General features: G+C 39.3%; 1 protein-coding gene across 4 annotated transcripts in view; it reads right to left on the bottom strand.

Moving 5' to 3' along the window:
• PALM2AKAP2 (PALM2 and AKAP2 fusion) overlaps window positions 1-27,820 on the bottom strand; it is a 280,261-nt gene that overhangs the window by 154,571 nt on the left and 97,870 nt on the right. For 3 of the 4 annotated variants that reach the window (XM_062600649.1, XM_062600650.1, XM_062600651.1), the window contains exons 4-6: window positions 10,688-10,802; window positions 10,045-10,066; window positions 2,520-2,621 (exon numbers count right to left, since the gene is read on the bottom strand). In XM_062600649.1, the coding sequence (XP_062456633.1) occupies window positions 2,520-2,621; window positions 10,045-10,066; window positions 10,688-10,802 (239 nt within the window). The remainder of the gene's footprint in view (window positions 1-2,519; window positions 2,622-10,044; window positions 10,067-10,687; window positions 10,803-27,820) is intronic. The other variant, XM_062600652.1, reaches the window with a different exon arrangement.

Genomic DNA, 27,820 nt, shown 5'->3' with positions numbered 1-27,820 from the left:
ACACACATCTGAGAGGCCTGAATCCTGAAGCAGACAGGGGAAATGTGGTATTTAAACCATGTAGACTTGGCCATATTCAGGAAGGGCTAGAAGATACATCTCTCTGTCTATGATACCCAGTATTGATAAGCAACTACATCTTAGTTATCAGGAAGGCTTTGGGCAACAATAAACTCCAATGCTGCTTAGAAGACTATGACTACTTAATGATCTGATATAGAAAATTAACAGTTGTCATTCTGTCCATGTGTATTTGAAGTTTGCTGGTTTGCTTAGACATTTGCTACTGTTACAGTCTTTTATGATTTCGTGTGCAATGATTCCTGACACCATTTTAAGATAGTGACACACATGAGCTTTATGAGATATCCACCCCAGGGATGACATTAAAGCTACTTGTGAAAGTAAGTACATAAATAGAAGCAATGTCTGAGAGAGCTGTTTACTACTGAAATATGTTATCATGAGAAAAATGAACATCAGAACCTTGATAATCTGCTTTTATGCATAATGTTTGTTTTCCACAGGAAAACCCATCATCACAGCTTCTCAAAAAAGTTGAAAGTTGAATTAATGCTATTTTCTAAAATTCCTTTTATTAAAGTAGAGCTTATTGACTTCAAAATATGCTCTATTAATATAATACAAAAATTTTTGACAATAGAGTTGAAACTGAAAGCAGTACTTGAAGATGACAGTCTGTATGCATGAGTACAATTTTCTATACAAGCTTTAATTATGGTATAACATGATGCAGTGCTTCATGACAAGATCCCAATGTGCATATGAAAGGATCCTGCTTCTACCTGTACATGGGACTCAAAGATTATTTCTTTAAAAAAGCATCTTAACAGATGGATGCTGACAGTCCTCCTTTGAGCACACATACTAAGTGCCTTTTCTTTATATGACTGCATACACACAATGCTGTTATAAAGAAATACATGAGCAGGGCTTCTAGGTTATCCAAAGAATGGAAGAAATTATTTTCTTGATGTTGGCTAAATAACATGAAATATTTTGGGAAAAGCATGTTTGAGCTTGCTTTTAGGATAGATCATGGTAAACACAGGTGGAAGGGAAACTTTTGGAATAGCCTGCAATAAGGTCTCTGAATAACACCACATATTCTATAGAAATGTACAGTGCCTTAGCTCCTGGTGCTGCTTTGTCATGATTATTAACCTGCATTTCAAGTAAACCACCCGTCACTCTTACTCCTTGTGGCTCCTCTTACATAGCCTCCAACACTTTGGTACTGAGACAGGGAACACATTGTTTAGAATATAAGGATCTTGCAAATAAGAAATTGTAATTCTCACTTTTAACTTACATTATCAATAAAACAATTTTTTCAATTCTTTTTTTTTTCCAGACATATCGTTGCTCAGAGTGGAATTGCAGTCATAGATTGCTCATGGGCCAAATTGGAAGAAACTCCCTTTAAGAGAATGAGGGGAAATCATCTACGGCTGCTACCTTACTTGGTGGCTGCAAATCCTGTAAACTATGGCTGGCCATACAAACTGTCCTGTGTGGAAGCTTTTGCTGCTACTTTTTGCATTGTTGGTAGGCTGTAACATATCTGATATGAAATGTGTTACCAGCGATTCTCATATCCTTAATGGATAAGGATGAGTGATTTTTGATAAAGTGTAATGCTGTCCCATTGGTCATCACCTTGGTCTTGTGTTTGGAAAGAGACTATCCAGTTTTCTTCCAATTGCTTGTATTTGGTAGCCATTGAGATACCTCTGGGGTGCTACCACACAAGACCTATGAACTAAATATCCTATTGTCAGAACAGCCCTGAATGTTAGAAAATCTTTAAAAGAAAAAGTCAGAGAAGAAACAGTGTTAATCTATAGGCATCTTTGTCTTCACAGGAGGTAACAGCTATCCGTTAACATGGTGGGTTCTGGTTGGTACTGAGACAGGGAATACATTGTTTAGAATATAAGGATCTTGCAAATAAGAAAAACTTACAGTTTAACAATTGCATTATTACATTTAGGATATATACTTAATCTGAAAAAAACAAATTAGGAAATTCTCTGTAAAACTGCAAACGCGAAACACCATAATTCTTCCTTCCTCTCCCCAAGAAGAAAGAGCGCTATACGAATTGATGTTAAATGATACAAAAGTCTGAAGCACATATGAAGTCATGTGAATGCCTGTGTACCTCATTTATCTTAATGGAGGTTGCGTGGGTATAATGAAGGAACAAAAACCATGGCCATAATATCATATACTGGTATCAGAAGAGATGGAAAGAACGTTATGTTTTCATTTAATAAAAACTGGACACACTTCCTATGCTAGTTGTGTGTAGTTCAAACACATTGAGAATACTCACTGCTGCTCTAAAAGCCTCAGCTTATTTACAAAATACAAAGCAAGTAGAATTTCCTGCCATTTAAATGATATCTGGACACCAGTCCTGTAAAGGTGATATAAGAGAACAGAGTTCACGGCTACTTGTTTGGTAGTACAACACTAAGCTCCTTGAGACTTACCAGCTACTCTGCTTGCTCCGTCCCGCCCAGGAACTGGCTCTGCTGTTCGTGAATAGAGGGTTGGGAGTTCAGGGATCTGGGAGTAAATGTAATTTACTGCATCTAGTGTCAGAGAACAGGAAACAGTTAGGTTTGCGCTATGAGCCCCAGTGGCTTCATTGCTTAGACAGCAGAGTGTTAAGTTATCAGCCCAAACAATAGACATTGGAGCTTTGTACTATATAATTGGATCAAAGTAAACAAAGTGCAAAGTCACTGTCATGTGATTGGCGTTCAATAGACTAGCTGAGGTAGGAGGGAATGGGTCCAGATGACTCCAACCTTATGTCAGTTGAACACATCAAATTAATTGTCAGAAGGTTCTGGATTTATCAAGTTGGTGACCTTTAAAATGGCGGGTGTGTGGGGAGAGGTGGGCTTGAGAAGGAACAAGTTTAATGAGACACACAGAAAAAAAAATCAAATAGAAATATAAAAGTCTAAAAATGTTCATGTCAATTGAAAAGAAGGAAAGGCCTGTTCTTTTGCACTGTATGTTTCTGACATTATTGAACTGGCATTTGGCTTGTGCTCCTAAAGCTAAAATTTAGCTAATAATGAAATCCTCCCTAGGTACTCTTTGATATGGCGCCCACTGCAATGGTTAGTACATGTGAAGTGCCTGCCAGTTCTGCGGTGCATTCTTTCATTAACAGACCCTGAATTAGTAGAAAGTCAGCTTAAAGAACAGACTTGGTTTACACTTGAACTTATAGTTGTGTAGCATAAGCTACATTTGTTCTTTAGAAGTGAGTCTTTAAGGGAGATTTACAAATATTTACTAAACTTCCCAGGAGGCTAGACCCTCTACAGAATCTACAGAATCTTCTACAGAAACAGAAAATGTTTCTACAGAAACATTTAGATTTCTTTTCAAACAAGTCCTATCTGGTCTAAAACAGAACATTCTTTTTCCTGTAAGGATACTTCGGTGCATTAAAACTTTCTCGCCCTCTGTATCACCTGATTATGCCACCTACATCAGGGTAGGAGGTAGAATCTGCCTTCTTCTGCATCTCTCATTACTGTAATCACATGAGATGGGAAGATCGGCATAGACCATAAAAGTGAATTTTCATGTGGAGGGAGAGAGATAAAGGAAGATCAAGTGTCCTGTTAACGAGTGCTCGACTGCATGTGGTGAAGGGAGATACTTTCACCATATTGCTTAGAGGCTAGTACCTATCTTAGACAAAATCATCACGGCTGGTGTAATCCTCCGTAAGAACATGACATGCCACCTCCATTCCCTACATATGCCCCTTCAGCAGGATATATGGGCCTGTTCATTGTGATATGGTTCTCCAGCCCTAACAGCCTGCAATGGCCAGCATCACTGCTCATGGCAGCCAGATAACAGCCACAATTGAAGACACTACACCTCTAAGCAACATATATGACTTGAATAAGCAGCCCCTCACTCCTTATTCTCTATTGTCTAACATGCTCTAGGTGACTCTGCTGAGCAGGGAGGTTGGACCAGATGATCTCCAGAGGTCCCTTCCAACCTTACTGATTCTATGATTCTATCTATTTTCTGTACAAGTGGAGCATGGCACAGGGGCAGAGTGCAAATTCATTTTGGAAAATAAAAGTTCAGTTTGTAACAGATGAATTTAAAAGAACTCAATCTGGGAAATATTATTTTATTTCATACTTCAATGGACTAATACGAGTCTTGGCAAATGGACTTTTGTATTTTGAATGCAGAATCTCCTAAAAGTTTTTCATGTTTTATTTTTAGCAATGCCCCCTAAGAGAAATAATTATTTAGAACATAACTGACTGAACGATGACCAGTAACAGCTCCTGTCTTTTACGAGGTTTCTTGCCTTTGATAAAAAATTGGTACAATGCTTTGCATTGTTATTTTGGGAAATACCATTAGCAAGCAACCAGGTCATTACTGAAAATGGAAGCATTTTTCTTCAGAAGATTTTTTTTCAGCACTAAGGTCATTTTTTTCAAAGGGGCTGTTTTTCAGGACTGGACTAAGAAGGACATTTGTATTCCATAAGTGGCGGAAATCTAGAAAGGAATTTTTCAGCCTACAGAATGTACAGTTGCAACAGTAATTTCAGTACACGGTTGCTCAGTGACTTGTGTGATGGACTTATCTGTCCACATGTGAGAATAATTAATGAATCGCACTTAATTAATCATTCAGACTTCTTTCGTAGTTCACGGGAAACAGGCACTGCAAAGGTGCAGCTTCACTAAGGAAAAATCCTCTGAAAGCATTTATTTTCTCTAGTGCCTTTACAGGGAACCTAGCTGATCATGTTGACAGTGTGAGATTAATTCTACAGCTTGGTAGAATAATTCTCATTTTGACACTGGTTATGTCACTGGATTTTAACCATTTTTTTGCAACCTGCCTTAGGACACAATACTTATATTAGTGTTATATGTTGCTACTATTGGCTTTACAAACATCTTTAGATGTTATTTCAAATAAATACTAAAAATGTTGCTTCATGGTTCCTAACAATCTCTAATTATTATCTAGTGAGAAGTGGGGGGTGCACTTTCTCTTGCACTTCCTTTGAAGTGGCTTGTGGTCTTCTCTGTCAGAAATGGGATTATTTGGCTAGAAAGAGTTGGGGTTTTGCTTTTCTATCAGTTCCTGCATTTCCAAAACAGAAAGAAGAGGCAGAAACATGATAATTTCCCATTATCTTACTTGCAGCAAAGTCTATTTCATTTAACACCTTTAGAAAGGTACAAGAGAGCAATTTTACAGGGGGTGGTTGAGATGTAATTAGCATCGTTTACATGAAAAGTAAGATAGAACATAAACACATTTGAACTGACTTTATTCAGATTTTTTTTTTCAAACTTTGGTGAGTTATCGATACCCATGAATGCCATAAAATAAGTTATGTGGCATTTGGTATGCCTTACAATAAACTGCATTTCAGAATTACAGAATCCTCTGTATTATCAGACTAATAAGTGCTTAGGAAAGCTTATAGAACCAGGCAATCCTTCAAGATTGTGTACACAGAACCTAATCTTCAAAACTGCTCAGATTAGTTGTCACACAGAGGCTTGTGGCCAGATATTAGATCAGCTCATTATCCAGTGGGTTGGTTAACCTGAAGAAAATCCAGCTACCACTAAAATTCGTGCCTAAGACTTTCTGCAAATTCTCCCTCCAAGGGTAGAGCCTGTCCAACCTGCAAAGCCCTCTAGAAATACAGATTACAACCTGCCCACCATGTCCATAAGACTATGACTACAGGGTTTGAGCAGGAAGCTTCGCTAAGAGCTGGATAGCCTCCATCTGACTTCAGCTGAGCAACTAGCAGTACTGTAATTGTGCCAGTCAGACATTTCAATAGATATAGAGCCAATAAAAAGGTTATTCGAAAATTTACAACCGAAAACCAGTTACTGCTGAGTTTTTACATGACATGAGGAAAGCACTCAACAAAGATCTGTATTCTGTTGCTTTGGGGAAGAGTTCATCTGTCTTTATCAGCAGTGATGAGCAATGCTGATAAAGAATGGAGCAGAGGAAATCATAATCATCTCTAACCAATGCGGTGTGAGCTAAACAATCCAGGTCAAGTTCCAGACCCACATCTTTGCCAAATATATGCTAATTCAAATCAATTTCAGGCAGAGGTTTGTGCACCTAAGGTTTGGTTCAGACTTCCTATAACACTTATTCCTAATGAAACTCTGCTGAAGCCAATGGAATTATTATACCATGAATTAATTTGCTCCACTGCAATTACTTTCCCCTTCACATTTCATGACAAAGATAATAGCAGCCCTTCAGTCATCCCTTGATAATAACTTGTAAATAACTTGTAAAATAACTAGTAAGCTGTAGAGTTACTGTGACTGTGGCTTCTCTATGTTGGCTAAAGTAGCAACACATAGTTTGTATATAGATGGCCAAAGATTATAGGGGACAGTATTCCCTTGAGGTAAGTTCAGCAGTCAAGGAAGTCACATCAGATCTTAATGTGTCTTTTATTTTATGTATACATAGAGCACATAAAAACACAAAGCATGCAGAAACAGCTGTTTGTCTTCCATTTGTAAGGGGGAGAAGGATTCACACTGTGCATGCTGCACAGCACTACAGCCCATTTGGTTTCCGCTGCCATCTCGAGAAGTGACAAAAGATGTAGTATACAGTGTTTTAAGTGAAGAATTTGTCAGTTACTCAAGCTCACCAAGCTGCTGGTAGAAGCACGGCATGCCAGTAACGAGCTGGTAGAAGCATGGCTGTGGGTGAGAGACCCCAAACACCCAGCTTTTTTTTCCATTCTGCTTTCTGTTGTGTGGTGACCTGTAGATGGCAAAGTATGCCCATACCCTGAAAAATGTGGGGTTTGTGATTATTGTGCTTGGATGACTTCAGCTCAGAAATGCTCATTTCTAAGTACAGCCAGCTTCTGGGAAGGTACATGCAACTTTGGTGGGAATGTCAAGGAGGCCCACCTAATTGCCCAGCTGTGATCTCTGTTGCTTCTCCCTCTTTCCTTGTAGCCTTCACCTAAACCCCTTTGGGCTCTGGATGCCATGTGGCTGCATTTTCAGCACACTCAGAAGCTCTACAGTGTTATATATGACACTAAGACATGCACAGGGATACAACTGTGAAATAAGTCACTTTCTATATAATCACTACATTTAGAAAAAATGGAGGGATGGATTCAGAGCAAATTAATATGAGATTTATAGATATGGCAGTAACTGAAAAATAGTCACAAACCTTAGATGTTAGTTGAATTTCTGTTTTATGTATCCTTCCTTTATTATCTATTTAATGGCTACTGCCATTTTCCTCTTACAGGGTGTTATGGATAGTTGCCAGACTGATGGCTGATCTGCTACAGTACAACAAATCCTACATGTTTTTGAAATGAGGAAAAATCTGTTATCACATCATTTTCCATTGGTTATGTATGTATTCTCTGCCTCATGCGATCAGCTACATTCACAGGCTGTTGTCAGACAGCAAAAAATAAAGGATTTGCTCATTTTTTGCTATGTGGAGATACATAGTCAAATCATGCCCACAGTAGGAGGCAGGCTTGTGTCATGATGATGGTTTGCAGCTTAGATCTTCTCTACAGCAATAGAACACAGTCTGCTTCACAAAACTGCTTAGAGGATGACCTTGCCCATCTCTGAGTATCTTATAATCTCAGCTGAGAAGGACCAATTGCTCAAAGGAAGGGATGTAACATGTAGATATGTTCAGGAAGAGAATAGTGCTGATTAATTTAGCTGTATTCCCTGCTCTCTCTGCAGAGGTAATACATTTATTCTATAAGTATTACATTTTCCCTTGCATTATTTTCAACTTTCTGTCAGCTCTTCACAAATCAGAAGTTATCTTTGTTTCTGTCTCAGTCTGTGAGGGTATGGTCTGCTGAAAGCAGGTAAAATCTGAAGAGCAGAGGAGTTCTTTCTGAACCCGATGGAGTATTGTAAATAGGTATGTTATGAGAAAAAAAATGTGAAAACTATTGTTTTGTATTTCTTACTGGGGCTTTCTTTAGTTCCTATTTTACCATTAGGCACCTAAAGAGGTGTTGTCTTGTAGGAATCACAGAGGCTCCTGTACACTTGAGGATGTTCATCCAGGAGGGACCCATTCCTCTTCTGTAAGCTTATGACCACCTGTCCACCTGTGGTGGACACTCACCACAAGTACACAATATTTGCCTCAACTGAAACTTAAAATTCTAACAGGAAGGGAGATTTCTGAACTGGTTATTTGTCTTAAAAAGGAAACCTTTCTAACTAGTTAATACTAACTCCTGATGTTCACTACCTTTGATTTATTTCTTTTGGAATCTGTTTTGAAGCGCCTATTATTTCATTTTACAATGAACTAATAATACTGTAACAAAAGGGTAACAACAGCTGAGTTGATCAACATTTTCAAAGGAACATTTATTACTCTTCTCTAGCCAAAAATCAGAGAACAACTGAAGCTGCACACCAGCTGCAATCAACCACCAGAAAAAAGTCGCTGAAGTCTGTGCTGTCTACAAATTCACTCCTGACTTTAGGTTTCATAACCTTGCACCCCCTAAATATGTCTAAAGTTTTCTTCTGTGTTTTCCATGGCAAGTACTTTCAAGGTGTAGGTGATTATGATTAAGAGTTGCCTCCTGCAGCTACAAGGTAAGCAAAATGATTTAAACCACTGCTCCAACAAAGTAGCTTAAATAGCACTCTTCTGCACATCTGTAACAGACTTGGACGATGGGATGTGACTGTATATGTATAAAAATTGCTAATAGTACCCACTGTGAGAGGCTGCAAGTATGGAATGAGAAGCTAAATGATTTTGATATTTCAGGGAAAAGATCCATAAAAAATCCCAGCAATATTCATTACAGACTACTGGTAAGGAGTACTTAGGAGTCATGTACTTTAATACAATATGGGGAATGATGGAGGAGGCAAGAATAAGAAATATATTTGTAGTAAACTATGAATTTAATTTTGAGATCAGTATGCAGTATTGTTGCAGAAACATCCATTAGCTCAAGTTTATAGAACACTATATGTAAGACTAAGAGATAATTTTTCTAATCTACTCCTTCAATGACTTCAGTGAACTTTGAGTTAGTTCATATACTACACTGTAATTTTGTTTTGTCTTGGTGCTTAATGTAGTAAGATCATCCTACTTTATTCCTCATGTTTGCTCAAAAAATAGGCAATTAGATGACTTGGTCAGCAGCCAGGGGCCATAGTCCTGACCTCAATATTTTGCATATGGCCAGTTCAAAGGTGTGTGCTGATAATGAGTTTCTGGTGATTTATCTGCAGCTGGATCAGCGTGATGTCCTCCCTGATGAAGCACTAAAAGGGTCTATCCAGCTACTTGGGAACAGTACAGAATTTTTGCTCAGTCTTTCATCTGAATTTATAGATCAGGATTTACTGTGATCAGACATATTCAGGGCACTGAATAAATATAAACTAGGAATAACTACATCCTCATCCATCTACAAAAGATTTTCTTTCTGTAGGGATCATCACACAGAAAACATAATTCACCCATGAAGTAATCTGATGTCAACCAAAAGCAAGCTGTTCTTGTAAGAAGAAGAGAAAAGGTCTCATTGCATTTAACTGTTTATGATTACAGTATGTGTACATGAGGAAATTGATTGTTAACCAGGTGAGAAGGAGGTCTGTAGTGTGTGGCTGTCACGTGGTGAAAAGGTTAATAATACAGAATTTATATGATGATGACTTTAAGTCATCCATGTTTTTTTTCCCCCTTACATGTATATAAAAATAGCTGGAGCTTTTCCAAAGGAAAACTATTTCACAGTGATAGTGACATTTATGCTGGTACCAAGCAATACTAGAGAATAGTTCTAGCAAGAAATCAGAAATGGCATAAATAAAATAATCCTCCTGTTTTAAAACTCTGTGATGAAGTTTATTAACTACTCTTACAAAATCCAAAGCTATACAGTAATAAAAAGGTGCTTACCACCATCCTGGTGTGAGAATCTCTGCAAAATGAAAAAAAAAAAAGGAAAAGAAGATTAGTTAAAACTTTCATGTTTTGGGTAAAATTTGCATGGTCTTGATATCTTTATGCTAGGTCTACTTTTATGGTTGTCACTTTAAAATGGGTAACTGGGGATATGGCTACTCAGGTTTAAGTGTAACTAGAGATCAAGAGAGAGGGATGTGATGTCACTGAAAAGAGAACATTTGCTGTTTATTGCAGCAGGCAGTAACATTCAGAAGCGGTGTTTCTGGCAAATGCCACTATCGCCGGGTGCCACTGAGAGGAGGAAAGTTTGTGATGCCTTTCAGGATCCTGCTGACACCTTCCAGTACGGCCAAAGTCTCATGCGTTTCTCTGCAGGTAAACTATGGAGATAGACATGGAAATCCCTTTCCAAAAAGCTGGGCTGGGAAGGGAAATTCCAAATAACCTAACTGAAATTGATCTGTTAGCTCTGCATCTTTTCTGATCTTGTTCATCCTACTTTGAGTCAGATTATCTTGAACCACCATCAGTCTTTCATAAGTACAAAAAAATAGCTGCTTTCAGTCAGTTGTAAGGCTCTGCCTTGGTTTTGGCCTGTGTCCAAGAGTGTATTTATTTTTTTTTTTTCAAATACCTTTTGCAAGTTGTCGAAGGATTGCTCAGTCTCCTTTAGCTTCTCCAAAATGATTTGTTCTTTGGCAGATATTTGGGATTCCTCACTTTCTAATTTCTCTATTTCTTGTTCCAACCTGAGGAAGACACACAGACATGCACATATACACAAAAACAGAACACGTAAAAATTATTTCAGTGAGCCCTAGATGCCTAGATATTAATTAGCATTTCAAATGTCACCAGGAACAGCTTTTATAATCTCTATTCACAGTTGCTTTTCTAGCACATGAAGGGCTCCTGAATTATTTGTTAAATAGAAGGATCTACTTCAGAAAGACAGTAATTCTATTATTATCCTTTTCTGCAAAAACACATACAGTTTAGTTACAAATAAACTTCAGTATGCCTTCACCTCAGTTCCTGAACCACCTTTCGTGCATGCACTTTCATTTTAGAAAGTATAGTACTGATTATGACCAAAAATACACAGTAATAATCAGAGGAATAGGTATCTTCTAACGCTTCCATACTACAAACAACAAAACTTGAAACAGCTGCTGGAAGCTGGCAGTCGCCCACTCGCATTAGCAGTAGTGCTTGAACAGGTACATTGCTCATTCCCCACAACAGCACGTAGGGGCTGGAGTCCTGGTCTAGGATAGCCCAGAGCAGTGCCTATATCTAAGCTTCCCGTAGTTACTTGATGATACAAGGCCCCCCCGAGCTGTCAGAAAACAAAAAATACAGGCTGTGTAGAAAATAATTTTGTTCCTTTTTAGGCAACAGACATTCAGTACTCTTCTGGATTTCATTGTGAGCTATTGGCAGTTCTTAAGAAGTGATTCATTCAGATTTTAGACACATTTAACCCAAAATGTGCAGGGTTAGATTCTCCATTACTTTAACTCAAACCTCCTTTCCTCCTTTTGTTTACATGATTTATCTCAGTACAGGAGTGCTGGCCCTCCCCTCCCCCCTCTTCTCTCTCTAAATTTTTGTATAAATCACTCTATTTTCTCACTTTCTCAAAAATGATTGGTAGTATGAGCTGTGAGGGTAATATTTTCAGCCAGGGAAGGTTAATTAAGAACTTCCTTTGTCTTGAAGTGAGCTATAGCTGTTCAGAGCTTGCTGCACCATAGTTCTGTCAGCAAGATGGATCCATATAAACTAGGACTTTCATGAAAACAAATGATCCTTCTGTATCCACAGCCTCTTGCTTCTACCTTTCTACCTCCATTTGTATTCATCTAAGTTGAAACAGCTGAATTTCACTATCTTTAAAATGAGCTGTTGGAAGACTGATATTCCAATCCACTAAATATTTTCTTCAAATTATTATTAAAAAATGTAAAAATGCAGTATTGAAAAAAAATTTTGTTCTACTGAAATGGAACAATTTGATGCAGGAAAAATATTTCCCTTCTTTTGAGATTCAAGGAGAAAGTTTTCAAAAAATATTGTTTCTTCCCAGGATCTTTTTTGAACAGCTAGTGAAGTGAAAAATTCATTTTTCACTGAGGTCAATTACTGCCATGTTCCTACTTAATGAATTTAGAATCAACAGAAAGGTGACTTCTTTTTTTCCCTTGTCCCTATGAATGATTAGTAGATCCATGCACATTTATACCTTATTGCTAAAGACATTTGAATTATTCTACTATATGGTCTCATGAAATTATGTTGCAGAGTTGGGTGAGCAGGGGTTTACTGCTACTCTTCTTTTCTTGCTAAGTGAATCACTCAGCAGCATTCAGAGTATACTCTGTAGCCTGCTACATTTTAATAGCCACATGATCTAGGAAGAGACTAGAAAACAGGAGTGCATGAAATCAGCAACAACAAAATACAGCGGAAGAAAGAAGTCCTTTCTCTTTCAAATGAACTGGACATCAGTTAATCATTTATGACAATGAATTCACTGTGAGTACGTGCAGTGTACGGCAGCTCACCCAATATGAGTAAGGCTATCAGCATCCAGATGTCTTGTAATTCGAGGTGATTATAAATGCATCATTTTTTGTGCACCGGCTAAGAACTGTAAGAAGTTTTTCAAGAATTATTTGTTCTCTCTAAAAAGTTTGTTTCAAATACACACACATGCATATTTGTATACGCACTTGTACATCTACACATAGGAATTGTTTGAATTTGTACTTTTAAACTTTTTGGCTGTTCCCTCTTGATTTTACTTCATTTTGTATCTCTTATCCTCCTTTCCTGGTTGACTTCTTCCATCTCTGCTGCATTCATGCCAGACTACCTTTGCCATTAAAAGAGGTCAGGCAGATGCAGCATTAGATCACCGTCTTTTTGACAATACATCTTGTTATTTTTTCTGAATCCCTTCTTCAGTTCCTTTCAGGAGCAGGAATAACAACAAATTACTAAAGAGGAAAGGAATGGAGATAAAGCTGCCAGGATTTAGAAAAATGGGTAAAACTGGTACAATCACAGATTTCCTATGCGACATTGAATAAGAATCCACGTAACTTGTGCCATGAGTGCAAATTACCATTCTTCCATTGAAATCAGGACAGATGGCCTAAGAGTATCCCCGTCCCTGTGCAGAATGGGTCTAGTCCTGGAGAAATTGAGGTGGGTACCTAGTTGATGTGGTGAGCTCGTGGTTCTGCTCTTCCTGATTGTTTCAGGAAAAACACTAATGATTCAGTAATGTTCAGCCAGAGCAGGTATGTTGTATAGAACAAGGATCATTTCTCAAGCATTAATATCCACAGGAGGTAATCTTTTCACGTTATGTCATAACCACTTTCATCTGTGTACTCTATACTTGAAGGCCAGGATGCTGCTGCTGAAGTACCTGAGGTAACAGAAGTGCTTAAAGGTGTAGGTTTCTATATATCCTGTTACATATGTTGATCAAGAAATCAGTTAGGTGCCATAGATCTCAGTGGTAAATTTCTGTTCTTCAGGAGGAACATAGAGTTCTCTGCCTCTCCTTTTGATAGCATTCTTACATAGGGGACCAGTAAAGCAAATGTTATAACAGTAACCCAAACCAAAGATTGTTTTGTTGTCTTTATCTTTTTTTTTTTTTTTTTTTTTTTTTTTTAAGCAAACTTCATATCATCAGAATTGCTGGGTAATAGGAAGAATTGCTTGCTTTTTTCAGTAACAAGATATACTGCACTCATGTAAATTCACTCTGAAAAACAAAACACACTAGTATCTGATTTTGGGGAATATGCTATATACAAAATCTAAACAGTAATAAATTCATCTGGAGTACACACATACACATACATACATACATACATGCATATGCAAATCTCTTATATTCTTCCTGTGTAAATCTTTAAATTATTCAATAATATCATTTTCTTCTAGCCTGGTTAAAAAAGGATTTGCTTTAATTGTCATCTGATACCTGGTAACAAAGCCTTATAATTCTCTTGTTCCTGGCTTCTTAATGGATTTTAGCCAAGAATGTGAAAGATGGCAACAACAATAAAGCCAGTAAAATAATAAAAAAAAAATATCTGGAGTGCAGTAGGGAATAAATAAAAAGGAAAATAGATATCAAGATAGGGTAGAAACAGTGTGAAAACAGACTTAATATTGCTACTTCTTAGCTTAAGTAGTTATCTGATAATTTTGTGAAGTTGTTTCTATAGGGAGAAAAAATTGGTCACAGACTCAGGAGCTGCTTTGGCACAGACACATATTTATAATGAATGTACACAGAATCTTGCTTCCCTGAACATTACAGAAACAAACAGGGGAGATTTCGTCATTCAGAAATTGAAGTCTGCTTTGATGATGACTTGCCTGTCTTTCAGCTTCCTTTAGTTGATGGCAGCCATAAAATGCCTGATGCTATAACAATATTTTTAAGTGGCGCGATTTCCTCAGCTGTAATGGGCTGAGTTCCTCTTGCCGCATCTAAAATTCCACTTCCTTGTCCTGAGGAACTCGAGACAGGAAAGGGATTATCTTGACACTGCCTTTCGGTAGTGCTGGGCTATTCCCGATAGTGCAGTCAGCAGCAAATTTTTGGCTTCAGACCTCTGGAAGCACCTGACTCTGAAACACCATGAGGAAATCCAACACTTTTCAAAGATTCCTATATCCTGATGTGGCGTCCTGGAGGCTGGAGCCCCCCAGTTAGCAACTATGAAGCCACATAGTCTCCTATGTACCACTCAGGCTTAGCACTGAGAAGATTGGTCAGGTAACACCAGTGATGTGTCTTGAGGTAAGGTTTGTTACATTAATGGTGCTGTCCCTCTATGAAGGAAAAGATACACTGATTAAAAGAAGAGATGGCAACATTCAGGCACCTTGCCTCTTGTATAGCATTTTGCTGTCAGTAGTTGTTTGAGGGCACATTGATGCCTGCATGAATAAGACTCTAGGCTCACAAGATAACTCAGACTGGAAGGAGCCTCATGAGGTCTCTAGTCCAACCTCCAGCTCAAAGCAGGATCAACCATGAGATCAGATCAGGTAGCTCAGATAGAATTGCCACACCAACGTAAGCAAAGCAGGCAGTGAGAATAGGAGATAAGGAAGGAAATAGTGAATGAAGGAATGAAGTGAATGATTAAGGAGGAAATAATGAATGAGCTGTCCTACAGAGGTAGGGGGAATCACCAAAAGAGGTACTAGGGAACATAAAAAATTGCTTTATTTTGGTGGTTAGGAGTAGAATTAAGCAGGAAGCACCAAGAGCTGAAGATGGAGAAAGTCAGGCTTGAGACTGTAGGGAAAGAGCATATGTATGTGTGCATGTGTGTTTATGTTTATTACTCAGTATCTAGAAAATATTATGTTTGTATATAGGGCTGATTTTTCTGCTCTAGGCCAAAGGTGAAGGATTCACTTTTTGTATTTCCCATTTTAAGATGCTGAAACCCACAGGCTCAGATCATGGCTTTCTTCTCTGCTGAAGCACAGTGGCTATTCTGAATCAGAGGTCTCTGTGCCTTTAGCTTGATGCCAGGGACTGTAAGCAATGTCTTCTAATGGTACTCGTTTGACTGCGTGGAGTCATACTACTTTGCAATAAGGATGCACAAATCCATAGTAAGCAAAACTATGCCTCAAGAAAACACAGCTTCCTCTGTCCACCTAATTAACCCTGACACGTACTAGATTTCTGGAGATACCTACACTTGAGACAAATCTCACAGTGTTTTGTTTTTAAGATGTGGTGGTAACAGTGCTACAAATAGGGAGAACAGCAGCAGATTTATGGATCAATTTCTTTAGCCTATATTAGTTCTGCATGCTGGATTGCACCCAGCAACATAAGAAATATTCATATCACTTCTGCAGTGAAGATAGAAACATAATAAAAAAAATTCTGCTGCGCACACACTCATGTCAGTGGAAAAAAGGAACATTCATCAACACCAGTAACAAAAATACGTAAGAATTCAGAACTTAAGAGGAAAACAGGAAAGACTTTATCAGAGTAAACACTTGAAGGAAAAAGGTGATGGATTCATATGAAGGGTCATGGTGGCTCAGCTGTAAACTGATTATTTTGCCATTGCTTTACTGACAGCCTAATTCAACCTGTGAAAGCCACAAAGAAAAGAATGGACCTGTATATCAAGAATTAGTTCAAGGTCTTGGAGAACTAAAACTCCTGAGGTGTTACAACGGGTATTAAAATGGCAACTCCCAGGGAGAGAAGTGCAACAACTCCTCTTGATGCTGAATAAACAGGAAGTTAAAGACCAAGTTTAGGGGGAACTGGGCTTGCATGAATTCGAATCTCTGCACTACAAACACAGTGCTTGTTTTATGGATGTGGCCCTGATGAAGCTTTTGATCACAGGACAAAATCAGAAAATGTGGAAGGTTATCTTCTGGGCAACCAAGGTGCAATGTGCAAGACCCACCTTTCTGCAAGTAGAGGGCCATGTGCCATTTTCTCAGAAGAGCACTGGCTACTAAACTCTACCCCACAGGCTTGGCATTCCCACTTCTACTGGCTTGGGGGGCTACAGAGTAAGTTGCATCTGTTATCTCACTGGCCTAAGAACGATGTTGCAAAATAAACTTTCAAGGGAAGGAATGAGTGACCTAGAACAGCGGGGAAAGGGTTCCCCTGGCAAGACGTGTAAATCATTTTGGCTCCTCAAATCAGCATTGACGAGAGATATGTGGAACTTTACCCTGAATTCCAGTCCAGTATCTTATGCCAAATGCCAAGCATCTGCAAGCTGGCAACACCAAAGAAACTGGACTATATATCTAGATGCCATATTCATCAACAGTGACCTTCATATCTGACATAAAGGAGGGGAAGTCATTTATTAACACTTGATCTAGTTTCAGCATTTCTGGGTAATTGTGCCAAAACTAGCTGAATCATTTGTGGATGTCACTGTGTATCTACACACACCCAATACCGATGGCAAAAGCCGCTTGATTTTGGGTCTGTTTCAGGATTTGAAATGGGATTCCAGAGCTGAGTAATTCAATGTCTCTTACTTTAGCCTTTCTGCAGAGCTCATCCTTTCTGAGTTGCTCACCTTCAAAGAGGAAAGCTAGCCGTGCACATCTTATGATTTCCAAAACGCTGCTGTTTACAGAGTGCAGCTGCTAATCAGAAGCAGCAAACTTATTTAGCATCTTTGAAAAGGGAAAAACTTCATGACTTTAAAGACCGAGAATATATTATCACCAATCAATGCTTGTAAATGAGATTCAGGCAGGATGCTGAATGAGTTTCTCTGGTAATCTGTATGAATCTTCCTAAATACATAGGAAGAGAAACTATTTCCCTTCAACAAGACGAAGCTGAATCCCAGTGCCAAAGAACTTGAAGGAGAAAGAAGAAACTCTGCTTAAATCTGGTTCCTCTTTAAAGCTGATGTGTAGATACATGCATGTAGAAAGATAACTAATACTTTGCATCTGGCTGATTTAGGACAAGGGCAATCTGCGTTAAGTTAGCCAAATCAAGATGAACATGTCAAGCTCTGGCTACAGGATTTTTTGAGCTAAACATAAGGTATAAAACTGAACAATCTTTATCTTGATTTAGTTGGTAAAATGTTGCCTGCTCCATGTGTATAAGGTTTTGTGGTGAGCTAACGCAAATGCTTTGATCTGGAATTTCAGAAGTTAGACATGGAATAATGATTTCATTATGTATATTTATACATATATTTATACAGTCATGCCATTTTTCTTGCCAAAGCAAAAATGTGTTTGTTTCCTAACTTATACTAGTGGTTTGTCCAGTGTAGCTTTAAATGTCCTCATCACAGAGACATCCAGCATTCTCTAGGGTGACTCTTCCACCAGCTATAATTGCTTTTTAGTAGCCTGATTTTTTTCTCTATTTTAGAAGTGTGCTATCTCATTCTAGCATCATTTCCTCATATCACCTTAAACACAAAAAAGCTTTTCCCCAAGGCACCTATAGTCCACACTTGTTAGTGGATTTTATAAATCAGATGTCTCCAGCCTGGGAGAGATTACAACCTGCCTGGAGCTATGGTGTGCTGCTTCAGGAGAAAACAAACCATTTACTGGAAATCAGTGAATTACTGCACCTCTTATATTTGTGCTTATTCTGAGGAGGAGCATACTGTTTGATCCTCTTTTGAGAAATGACCTTGTATCCTATGTGAACCTGGTTCCCTGGTCATTATGTTGAAAGAGCCAATAGTCCACCTACTTTCTACCCATCTGCTTTACCTGACCATTCTGATTTGAAAACTCCTGTTCAGACTCTATGTAGGACTTGGCAAACCTTAATTAATTACTTCATTTCCCTGACCAGTTGAGTAAAGACTCTGATAGTTCAGTGCACTCTGGTGGAGTATGGCTTTTGAATTATCCACCTCTTGGAGCACCTGTATTAAAAAAAAAAAAAAAGTAGCAAAACCTGTCCTGTTTTCTTGATCCAGTCCTGTGAATGAGTATTTAAACTTGAAGGAACACAGTTCTTCTTCAGCAAGCTGAAGTTTTGTTTTGTCTCTTCACTTTTATTATTGTTTCTTCTTTCCCAACCCAGACCCATAAGGAGCCTTGTTCCTTTGGAGACTCTTAATCCAGTGTGCAAAACATCGAAATAGCATAAATGAAGTGAGAGCCATGATATAAAACATTTTGCACTGCACGAAGCCACACACATAGTTCTTCACATCTGGACAAACAGGGAGGTACACTGAATAATGTGAAAGTGTTACATTACTAGTACCGGAATGCTTCATTTTGGTTTTATTGGCTTGTACCATCTGGAGTGGTAGGAAGAGGGCAGGAAAAATAAGGTAGTCATTTTAGAGAAGGTATTGTGCTGTATTTTGGTAACTGTATTTCGAAGATATGCTGAAAGCCTTAGAAAAGACAATAAATCCTGAAGATGCTTGCTCACTCTCTCATAGCTTCAGGTGAATTTGTTCAGACAAATAGGATTGCACTTTGTGGACCAAGAGAGAAAAATAGTCTGGGTGAGCGAGGGGAATTTTCCTCTGGCTCTGAACACAGAGACAGCTGACCAACAAATGCTTCAGAAAAAAAGTGCTGTCAAGGAGAGTTGTCCCTGGGATGTCTGAGGACATAAGGTCTAGCTGACAAGGGAAGGACAAACATGCCTACACAGCCTGCTGATGCAAAAGCCTCTTCCCCTATTCTATACTTTGCTCCTCCTGGTGAGAGGCATTTCAGCAGACAGTTTGGGCTCTTTGAACACTTGGAATAGGCTCCAGAAAGGGAACAACTGTTGCTGGAAGCCCAGGGCTGGGGAGCGTGTGCTACAAGAGAGGCCTGGCCTGAAGGAGGGTGAACGTGCAACTCCTCTCAGCATAAAGCCCACATGTGTGGTGGCGTGCACTCAGAGAGGCCAGGAAAAGAACACAGGTGCAGCCAGCCCTGCAAGAAACAGCTTAGAGACACAGAGCAGCCACGCAGATGAAAACTCATTTAGGTTTAGTAACAAATGCCAGCAGTTCAGCTGTACAGTAGGCTGTGTTATTTATAGTTTGGGAGAAGTTCAAAAATAAAGGGAGCGCAATATAGGGACGACTTTCGACTGATCATTCTGTCATAGTGCAGCAGTACTAGCTACTACATTGTTATCCAGTGTTAGTGTGGATACACAGTCAAAAAGTATCTGTTACTTCTATATAATATCCATCCCATTAGCTGCCACAAAATAAGAATGTTTTTATACAACCCTGTACATACGGGTGTGCAAGAGAACATATTCAGTTACTGCAGGAAGGCAAGAAAGCTCAGAAAAAGAGTGTAGTTTTATCCTCAACTCCTTTTTAAAGAAAAGACCTAAAAAAATTACTAAAAGTTTTTGCACTGACGAGCTTTTGCTAGCTGATGTGGAGAGAGGTGGCCTGCCATGGGTCATGGGGAGTCTGGGACAGAGGTCACCCCCAAGTTTGCTTTTCTCAGGTCATACCAGAATGGCCACAGAGATAGGATGTTCTAATAGCCAGCTACTGCGTGGTTGGTCTATCATCAGGAAATGCTTGTCCACTATAGAGGATTTAGATAGACCCCGGCTATTTATTTTCTATTCTGTTTGAAAATTACAGTTGTCTCAGGGTGGGCTGAAACAAAACACCTCTCATCCAGACAGCATGGAGCAGGAATAACGTCATCTCTCTGGTAGCTTGCCTTCATCTGAGACTTCTGACAAACATGGACCTCTGCAGCTGAGTTTAAAGGCCTCATAGTTAGCTAAAGCTGGAGCAGGTTCTGGAGCAGGCGTATCATCCTCTGCCCAGGTCATGATAGGGAGAGGGTTACTCAGGGCTCAGATTCATGTCTCACCACCCGCCTTGGAGTTTGGGTCCCACTTACTGAGTAACAAGCTCACCGTGGAGCCCTGACCATGAGGAGCCATGCTCTTTCATACTCAGTGCAAAGCCTGACTGAGACATGATGCAAGGAGAGAGAGGACTTGCTTTCTGTCAGCTCCAAAGCAAAGATTTGGCTGGGTCTTGAAGGGAAGAGCAGCATGTGGCATGCCCTGCAAATAGCACAAGGGAAAGATATATTTCCACCAGTCTGCTACTGCCTCCTGCGCTTTCCTTGAACTGAAAGTCCAAGAGAGGTGATCCCTTCCCAGTGGGAGCAGGAAACTTTGAACTGCTGAGGATCTTGCACTGACAGCCTTGCAGAGAGCAGTGATCTTGCCATTTTCCATCATCAACCAGGCCATAGCTGCTGGTGGAGGGAACAGGGAGAACAGAGAGAACAGTGAAAGATGAAAGCCTGACATGGTTTCATACATCTGGATGTTGGCTTTGATGGTGTCCTCATAGCTAATCATTGGGGATTTTGGCAGTGCTCTTCAACAGTGGAGCACAGTTGGATCTGAAGTGATTGTAGGACACATTCTGGCAGCAAAGGAGGTGATGGTCATTTATTTCTGTGCAACACAGGAGTTAAGAGTAGACAGTGAAACATGATAGGTTTACCCAGCTTGCCCTAAATCTAACTCTGATCTTTGGAATTTCTTTGATCTGACTACTCTGCTCAGTTTTAATGCTTCTACAGAGTATGTCAGCCCTGCAGCCTGTCAGTCAACTGTAGCTGCATGTTTAGATAAGAAAGAAGTGTTGATGTGACTAACTCTATTTCAGGTAGTCAGAGGTGTACAGATTTCCTGGATCAAGTTAACTCCTCAGCCTGAACATGTAGACACTGCTTCCTGCTAATACAGTACAGAAAAACAGAAGACAAGGAAATATATTCAAACCAAGCTTTGTAAGTCTCCTTTTCCATTCCTTTTCTTTCACTTGCTCTCCTTCCTCTTCTACCTTTCTCTTCTTTTCTGAGGATTCCTTTCTTTCACCACCACTTCCTTTCCCAGTACCCCATGCCTGTCTGTCTCTTCTCTCACAGTCACAATTAATTTTTTCTCCAAATATGTCACCTTCTCTCATATTAAATCATTATTTCCATGCATATTGCTTTTTCTGCTTCCTTTCTCTTCTATCACAGAAGTGAAGTACACTTGCTTTTGACTAGGTCAATCAACATCTGCTGACTGACTCTCCTGTTGCCTTCACTAAAAGTTATGCTTCTCAGTAAAGAGGTATTCAGAACACAGGGGATCATCTTTCACAGGGGACCAAGACCCATTCCTAGCTTCTGGGATGAACCACTTGCACAGTCTAATAACTTAATGCCATGGAACTATCTAAGCATCATCTACAGCTCATGTAATTCAGCAATACTTGAACTGAGGGAGTCTATGAACGCTCATATGGCACGAAGTTTTAAGCATATACATATGTAATTCCCTAAAAATTACCACTGATCTTTTGTTGCATTTTTGCTTGACATAACTACAGGGATATGATGATATAGGCTGCACCAGCAGGGCCGCAGGTGCCGAGAGATGCTTTAATACACTACTGGCAATTGACAGATTGCAGTCTCTGCATCAAATGAGGACTTTGATCTAAAAGTGTCTGGAGACCCTTCACCAGGAGACCACAGGAGTCAAAAGAGTTAATGTGCTTTGGAGACACTTGGCAATGTTTTTTCCTGTATGTCCTTTCCTGATTATGTTTGAAGCTCTTTTTGATCAGAGAGGAATGAATGCAGAAGGACCACTACAGACGCTGCAGAAGATGAAGCAAAGACGACTGAATCTGAGCAGTGCAGATCTGTGACCCAACACAAAGCAGTGATATGGAAGTCTGCGTTACTCAGCAGGGTCCACAAAGACACTCAGCAAAGCCATTTTGTTAGTACCATATAAACATCAACAGGGCCAAACAGATGGCCAAACTTTCTGAAATAAATTTAATTTTACAGACCTAGCAGCTAATCAAAGCCTTTCTCTGTATCCAAAGTACATACAGCAGACGAAAGTGTGTGCTAATATATTTCCCCACTGTGAAGCACATTTTTTTGAACTGCTCATTAACATATTTCCTCTCTTTCTTGCTCAGTTTATAATGAAAGTTCTTTCCACTCCTTTTAGGCCAGAGATTGTTTTTTTCACTCTCAAGGATATAAATATTTCTGAAGTAAATATTATTTTTCCTCCAAAATACCAATTACTTAAATTTCCTGGAATGGACAGTAGTAAGTTGTAGTAGTGGTTACATCAGTATACGTTTGCTTGTTTCTCTGCAGTGCTAGTGCTCTCACAGCTCCTAGCAAACTCAGGATCTCTATTCTGTCAATAAAGAGAATAAGAGTACATATATGAAATAACAAACAAAAAGATGAATAAAGACATCACAGGTCATTCTAATTTTCTAGGTGCCTTGATGAGAAGTTCCATATTGACATGAAGATGTGCACTAAATTTTCATAGTGTGACATGTGATTCTTTTGAAAAATCTATTTGAAATCATGCATTGCACTCCATTCTAACAACTCCGGTCTTACTGTTTGCACATGGTGTTTAACTAAATTTCAGCACCAGAAATCACTTACTAACCTAATACCTACTCAAGTCAATAGATTAAAGGAAGTTCAACAGAAGTATACACTGGTTGTTAATACGTATGTTGGATTTATTACAGCCCTGATCTCTGGATTTGCCCTAATATTCATGTAGATATATACGCTAATATACATGCAGATATATGCACACTGAGTGAAAGACAGGACATTTTAAAGTTCTGCTCTATTTTTTTAATTCCTAATAGACATTTCTTGCCATTCCTTGAATTCCTGCACAGGTTATTTCCATACCAGATTCCAGCATTTTCTCTTTTGAGGTGACTGGCTCCATTCAAAGTCAGTGGTAGCTTACTCATAAACCAACATTTCACTCCTTGTGTTCCCATTTGGGATATTTTGAATTTCTTCCTTGCTTCCACCATGTCTGACTTTTAACAATTTAGAAGCAAATGCAAATGACTCGTTCAAATGGCAATACTAAGTAGTGGATCTCTGGTGCAAGTAAATTATCTATTCACTTTCTCTGAGAATATTTTGCAATGGTTGCTTAAAACATGCTATTTCAAGGAACAGGGTGCTTATCAACTTATTTGTTGATGTAGGAATTAAGTGCTGCCTGGGATGCAGTACTCCAACCTAAGATGTGCCATCTGATTGGCTGAATATAGTCAAAGGATAGGTGTCTGAGAAAGATGAAAATGAGCCCCTAAGAAGTTAGACTATGACACTGAAAATGTGAAAATCCAACCAGAAGCATTATGATTGGTGTGATGACACCTTCCCTAATCTTGGCTATCATGCGACTGTTGTAATGCAATGACCTTACTACCATGGAAAACTATAACTTACAGTGATCTTATCCAACTTTTTTTTTTTTTTTTTTTTTTTTTTTTTAACAAATCTTTCCTTGTGTTACTTGTTGGCCTTTAGTTTAAAGACTGCCTGAAATTTTAAGTGTTCTTAAGAAGCCCCTAGCAAAGGAAGTTAAGTGCCTACACACAGCTAACAGACAGGGTGCCTTAAGCACTGAACTTTGTTAGGTCCCTTTAAAAATTCCTCATATTATGTTCCCTTCACAAATACTCAAATTCATTCCCCATGCACTGCTTGCCAAGAGCGACTTAGGAGCCAGGGACAGAAAAAGAACAGCAGGGCAGGAAGAGGAACACCCAGTAGGAGCTGTTATTTGCTTTGTTTATTTCTTGATACAAACAGATTCTTGGATTTGAGTTTTGCAAATCTGTCCTCCACTATTATTCATTTACAAGAATTCATAGTCCATTTATCTAGACTGAAGGCTGATGTGAGGCACGGAACATGTCCTGAGGGAATGGGCAGACTGTCCTGCACAAGCATTCCGTACTGTGAGCAGCTAAAGACCTACTAAGCTGCTGCTGCCCTGAGCTGAGTGACAGCAGCACCCTGATTCCACCTCATCAGTCTGATCTTCCTTAAAGCTTTTGTGTTTTGCTTACTTATTTATTTAAGTTTGGTTATGAGCATTCCTGTATTCCAAGAAAACATTAGACAAATTCAGCTTTAAAGGACAGAGATTTCACTGTAGTGGGATAACTCCGAGGCTATTTGAAGTGTTCTTGCCTAGGCAAATCAAGCCAATCAGGAAACACCTAGAAATGTGGGCTGTGTTTGGTTTGTTGTTTCCACCCTCAGAAATTTCCTGCTATTGTTCTTGTCATTTTCTCTGAGCATGCATGTGACTGTTGGGTGGTGTTGCTACTGTCACTAAGGTTTTTGGGAAGCCGCCTGGTCCTCTCAGGCACACACGATGCTCTGTGCCTTTCCCCTCACATACTCAGAACACAAATTTCTGGCGTACAAGTGCAGGGAAGGTGGGGCTATTGTGATAACTGGATCTTGGTGAGCAAAGCAAAGTGCCTTTTCCCGTCAGTCATGCTCAGCTGGGTAAGAATGAAATCATGCCATCAGATGATGAATGAATGCTAGCTCAAGAAATTGTGTATCACCCTAGAAGAAGCACAGAGTAGCTGGGTGGAAATAGCAGGTCAACAACACTCTGGGATTCACTGAGGGCTATACAAAGCCAAGAAAGTAGTGGGTGACTTCACCAGTTTCACCTCTTTCATTTAGAGCCTGATTTTCTTTTGTTAGGAGTATAGGAGGTCTACAATGGCTCAGCTCCATCAAACCACTAATGGACTGGAGGAGATGTAACTATCCAGGCTTTTTAAAAAGGAAGCCTGTATTGCACTTTAGACACTGAGATTCAAAATTACATCTTATTTTCCTCAAATGCATCTTAAGAGTTTTAAGAGTCCTTGTAGAGTAATGAGAGGAGCTGAGTGCTGCACTCACAGTGGTCTAGCCTCATCTGGAGGTCACAGCAAACTGGCTTTAACTCCTGGGCCTCCATTGACAAGCCAGGAGATCATGAGCACATTTGAAAGTATTTGTGCCTTTGGCCTTTAGCTGTAATAGAAGACCATTTCCCATACTATGGAGAAATTAAGTAAATGAATTTGTCCTTGGAAAGCATCTTTAAATCTACAGAGAGATATTACATCCCTGTAAGTGTTATCTCATTTCTGAGCTGTTCTGGAGAATAGAACTAGTTACACAGCTGTATGAATGAAGGAGTAAATGGGGAAAAGAGCTCTGAAATCACTCAGAATACATTTCCAGCTTTTTGGCCCATATTAACTAACATTAGCTACACACTGGCTGTCTGATCACTCATGATGTTTGAATGCAAATAAAACTGGAAACTGAGCTTAGTAACATCGCAATGTCCTCTTTTTTATTTTTGGCAATTGATAACAAGTCCCCCTAATGCCTCATGGAAAGTTGGAAAAAGACACGATTTAATTGTGGGAAGCTGAAAAGTTTGTCTTGATTTTGTACTGAATGTTTGTAGTAAGAGTCAGCTAACAGCTTCCTGCTTGCACTGATCTTCGTCAGATGAAATTCTTGATCTGTGGATTTCCCAAGTACTGTAGAAGTTCCAAGTTAGGATAAAGCAGACGTCTGGACTGATTCAATTCAGGAATAAAAACCAGCCTGTATAGCACCTGCAGCCTAGGAAGAGTTAGAAAAGGGATTATCTTCTTTTCTAAAAGAATTTTTAAAAGCATGTCAGGATCTACATTTTGATATCTGGCACACTGCTGGCTATGGGCAGAGCAGGGAGGTGGCACAGGACTACATTCCTGAGAGAAAATACGAACATTTTTCATAAAGGAGAATCTCAAGACCATCTAGCAGTGTGGTAACTTGTGATTTTTAATCAATTACTTTGCACTCAGTCCCTTAGCCTTTTTGCAGCAGGTTCGGGAAAGTCAACCTTACCCTGCCAATGTGAATCTACTGCTTCTGTCCTACAGGTTTCTGGCTATAATCCCAGGAGGACTCACCGACTAAATGGAGCTGGTTCTCTTTCTGCTGTTTCAGCAGGCCTCATGACTATATAAAATTCCTGGGCTTATCTTCTCAGTGGTCTCCTCACCCATGGAAACAACTGCTATGCCTAGAATGGTGGTGCTGAGGGATGGGGCAGGAAAGGGCGACAGGAAAGAGACTAGATTTTTTCAGAACTCTCCTAAAGCCTGAACTGTACTTCATCTGTATTTGAGTCTTATAGTAATCATAATACTCAAGGCTCATGGCCTGCAGAATACCTCAGCTGAGTCTCAGCAAACCTGACAGTATCCCTGTTTTTATCCACATCATTGCCCCTCCTTTCCTTCCTGCATCCCGTATGTTCTTACTTTGAGTTTTGGAGCTGGAACAAGGTGTTTAATTGAAATAAGTTCTTGTAAGAACAGGCAGTAGTAAGTGTGAGACTACTGCAAAATGAAATGAGAAAATCTGTTCAGGTTTACGAAACTAACAGAACATTTTCATCTGCTTGGCCTAAAAATTCACCACAGTATGAAACCGAGGGCAAAAATTTCAGCGATCTTTGCATTATTTAGGAAGTTATCTCCCATTTTCCATTTTGCTTCGTATTGATAAGTGTATGCACGCTAAAAATGCAGGAAGTGAAAAACTTCCCAGCCAGATTTTAAGTTCTAAAAGAGGCTATGGAGTTTCAGTAAAGCTTATGTGATTAAGGTGGTTTTGAAAATGAGATGTAGGTACTTCTGAAATACCATCTCTTGTGACCTCCATGCCAGTTGGCATATAGTTATAAATGATCTTCCAGTTATACTGTTTAAAACAAGAGGCTTTATTTGTGGATGTTTACATAGAAATGATGACTGATAGGACTTTAGAAGATAGGGTAGTATGGAGAACCTTGAGTTTCAGGAAGAGAGATAATAGGCATGAAATTGTAGGTGCATACGTAATTCCAATGGTTTCAAAAAAAAAGAACTGATGCACTTAAATTTCAACATGTCTTGAACTGTGTCTTACTTAAGGCTTAAAAGCATAACCACGTTGGTCTGCAGAATACAGCACAAAAGTGATAATGCTGTCCCAGTCCTTTGGAATGGGTAGACTAAAAATAAAATATTTAAGATAAGGCTTAGAAACTAATAGTAGCAACAGTATTCAGGGAGCTAGATCGTCACAAGGCTATACTACCACCACTATTACATGAGGGCAGCTGGAAGTGCGGACTGTCAAGATGACTCGCTAAAGAGCTGGCAGGTTGGTAGTTAAATACCAGATGGACACAACCAACTGTATAAATGCTTTCTCCCTCATTTGAAATTGGTCTCATTTGCAGCTGAGTTGCTTGGCTCTGCCTGCGGTTCTCATCTCTGCTGCTGGCATATGCCTTTGGTACACACCCTGCAGC

Source organism: Rhea pennata, chromosome Z, assembly GCF_028389875.1.
Source record: "Rhea pennata isolate bPtePen1 chromosome Z, bPtePen1.pri, whole genome shotgun sequence".
NCBI lineage: Eukaryota > Metazoa > Chordata > Aves > Rheiformes > Rheidae > Rhea > Rhea pennata.
Note: the sequence above shows the minus strand (reverse complement) of the source record. Positions and strands in the feature narration are given on the sequence as shown.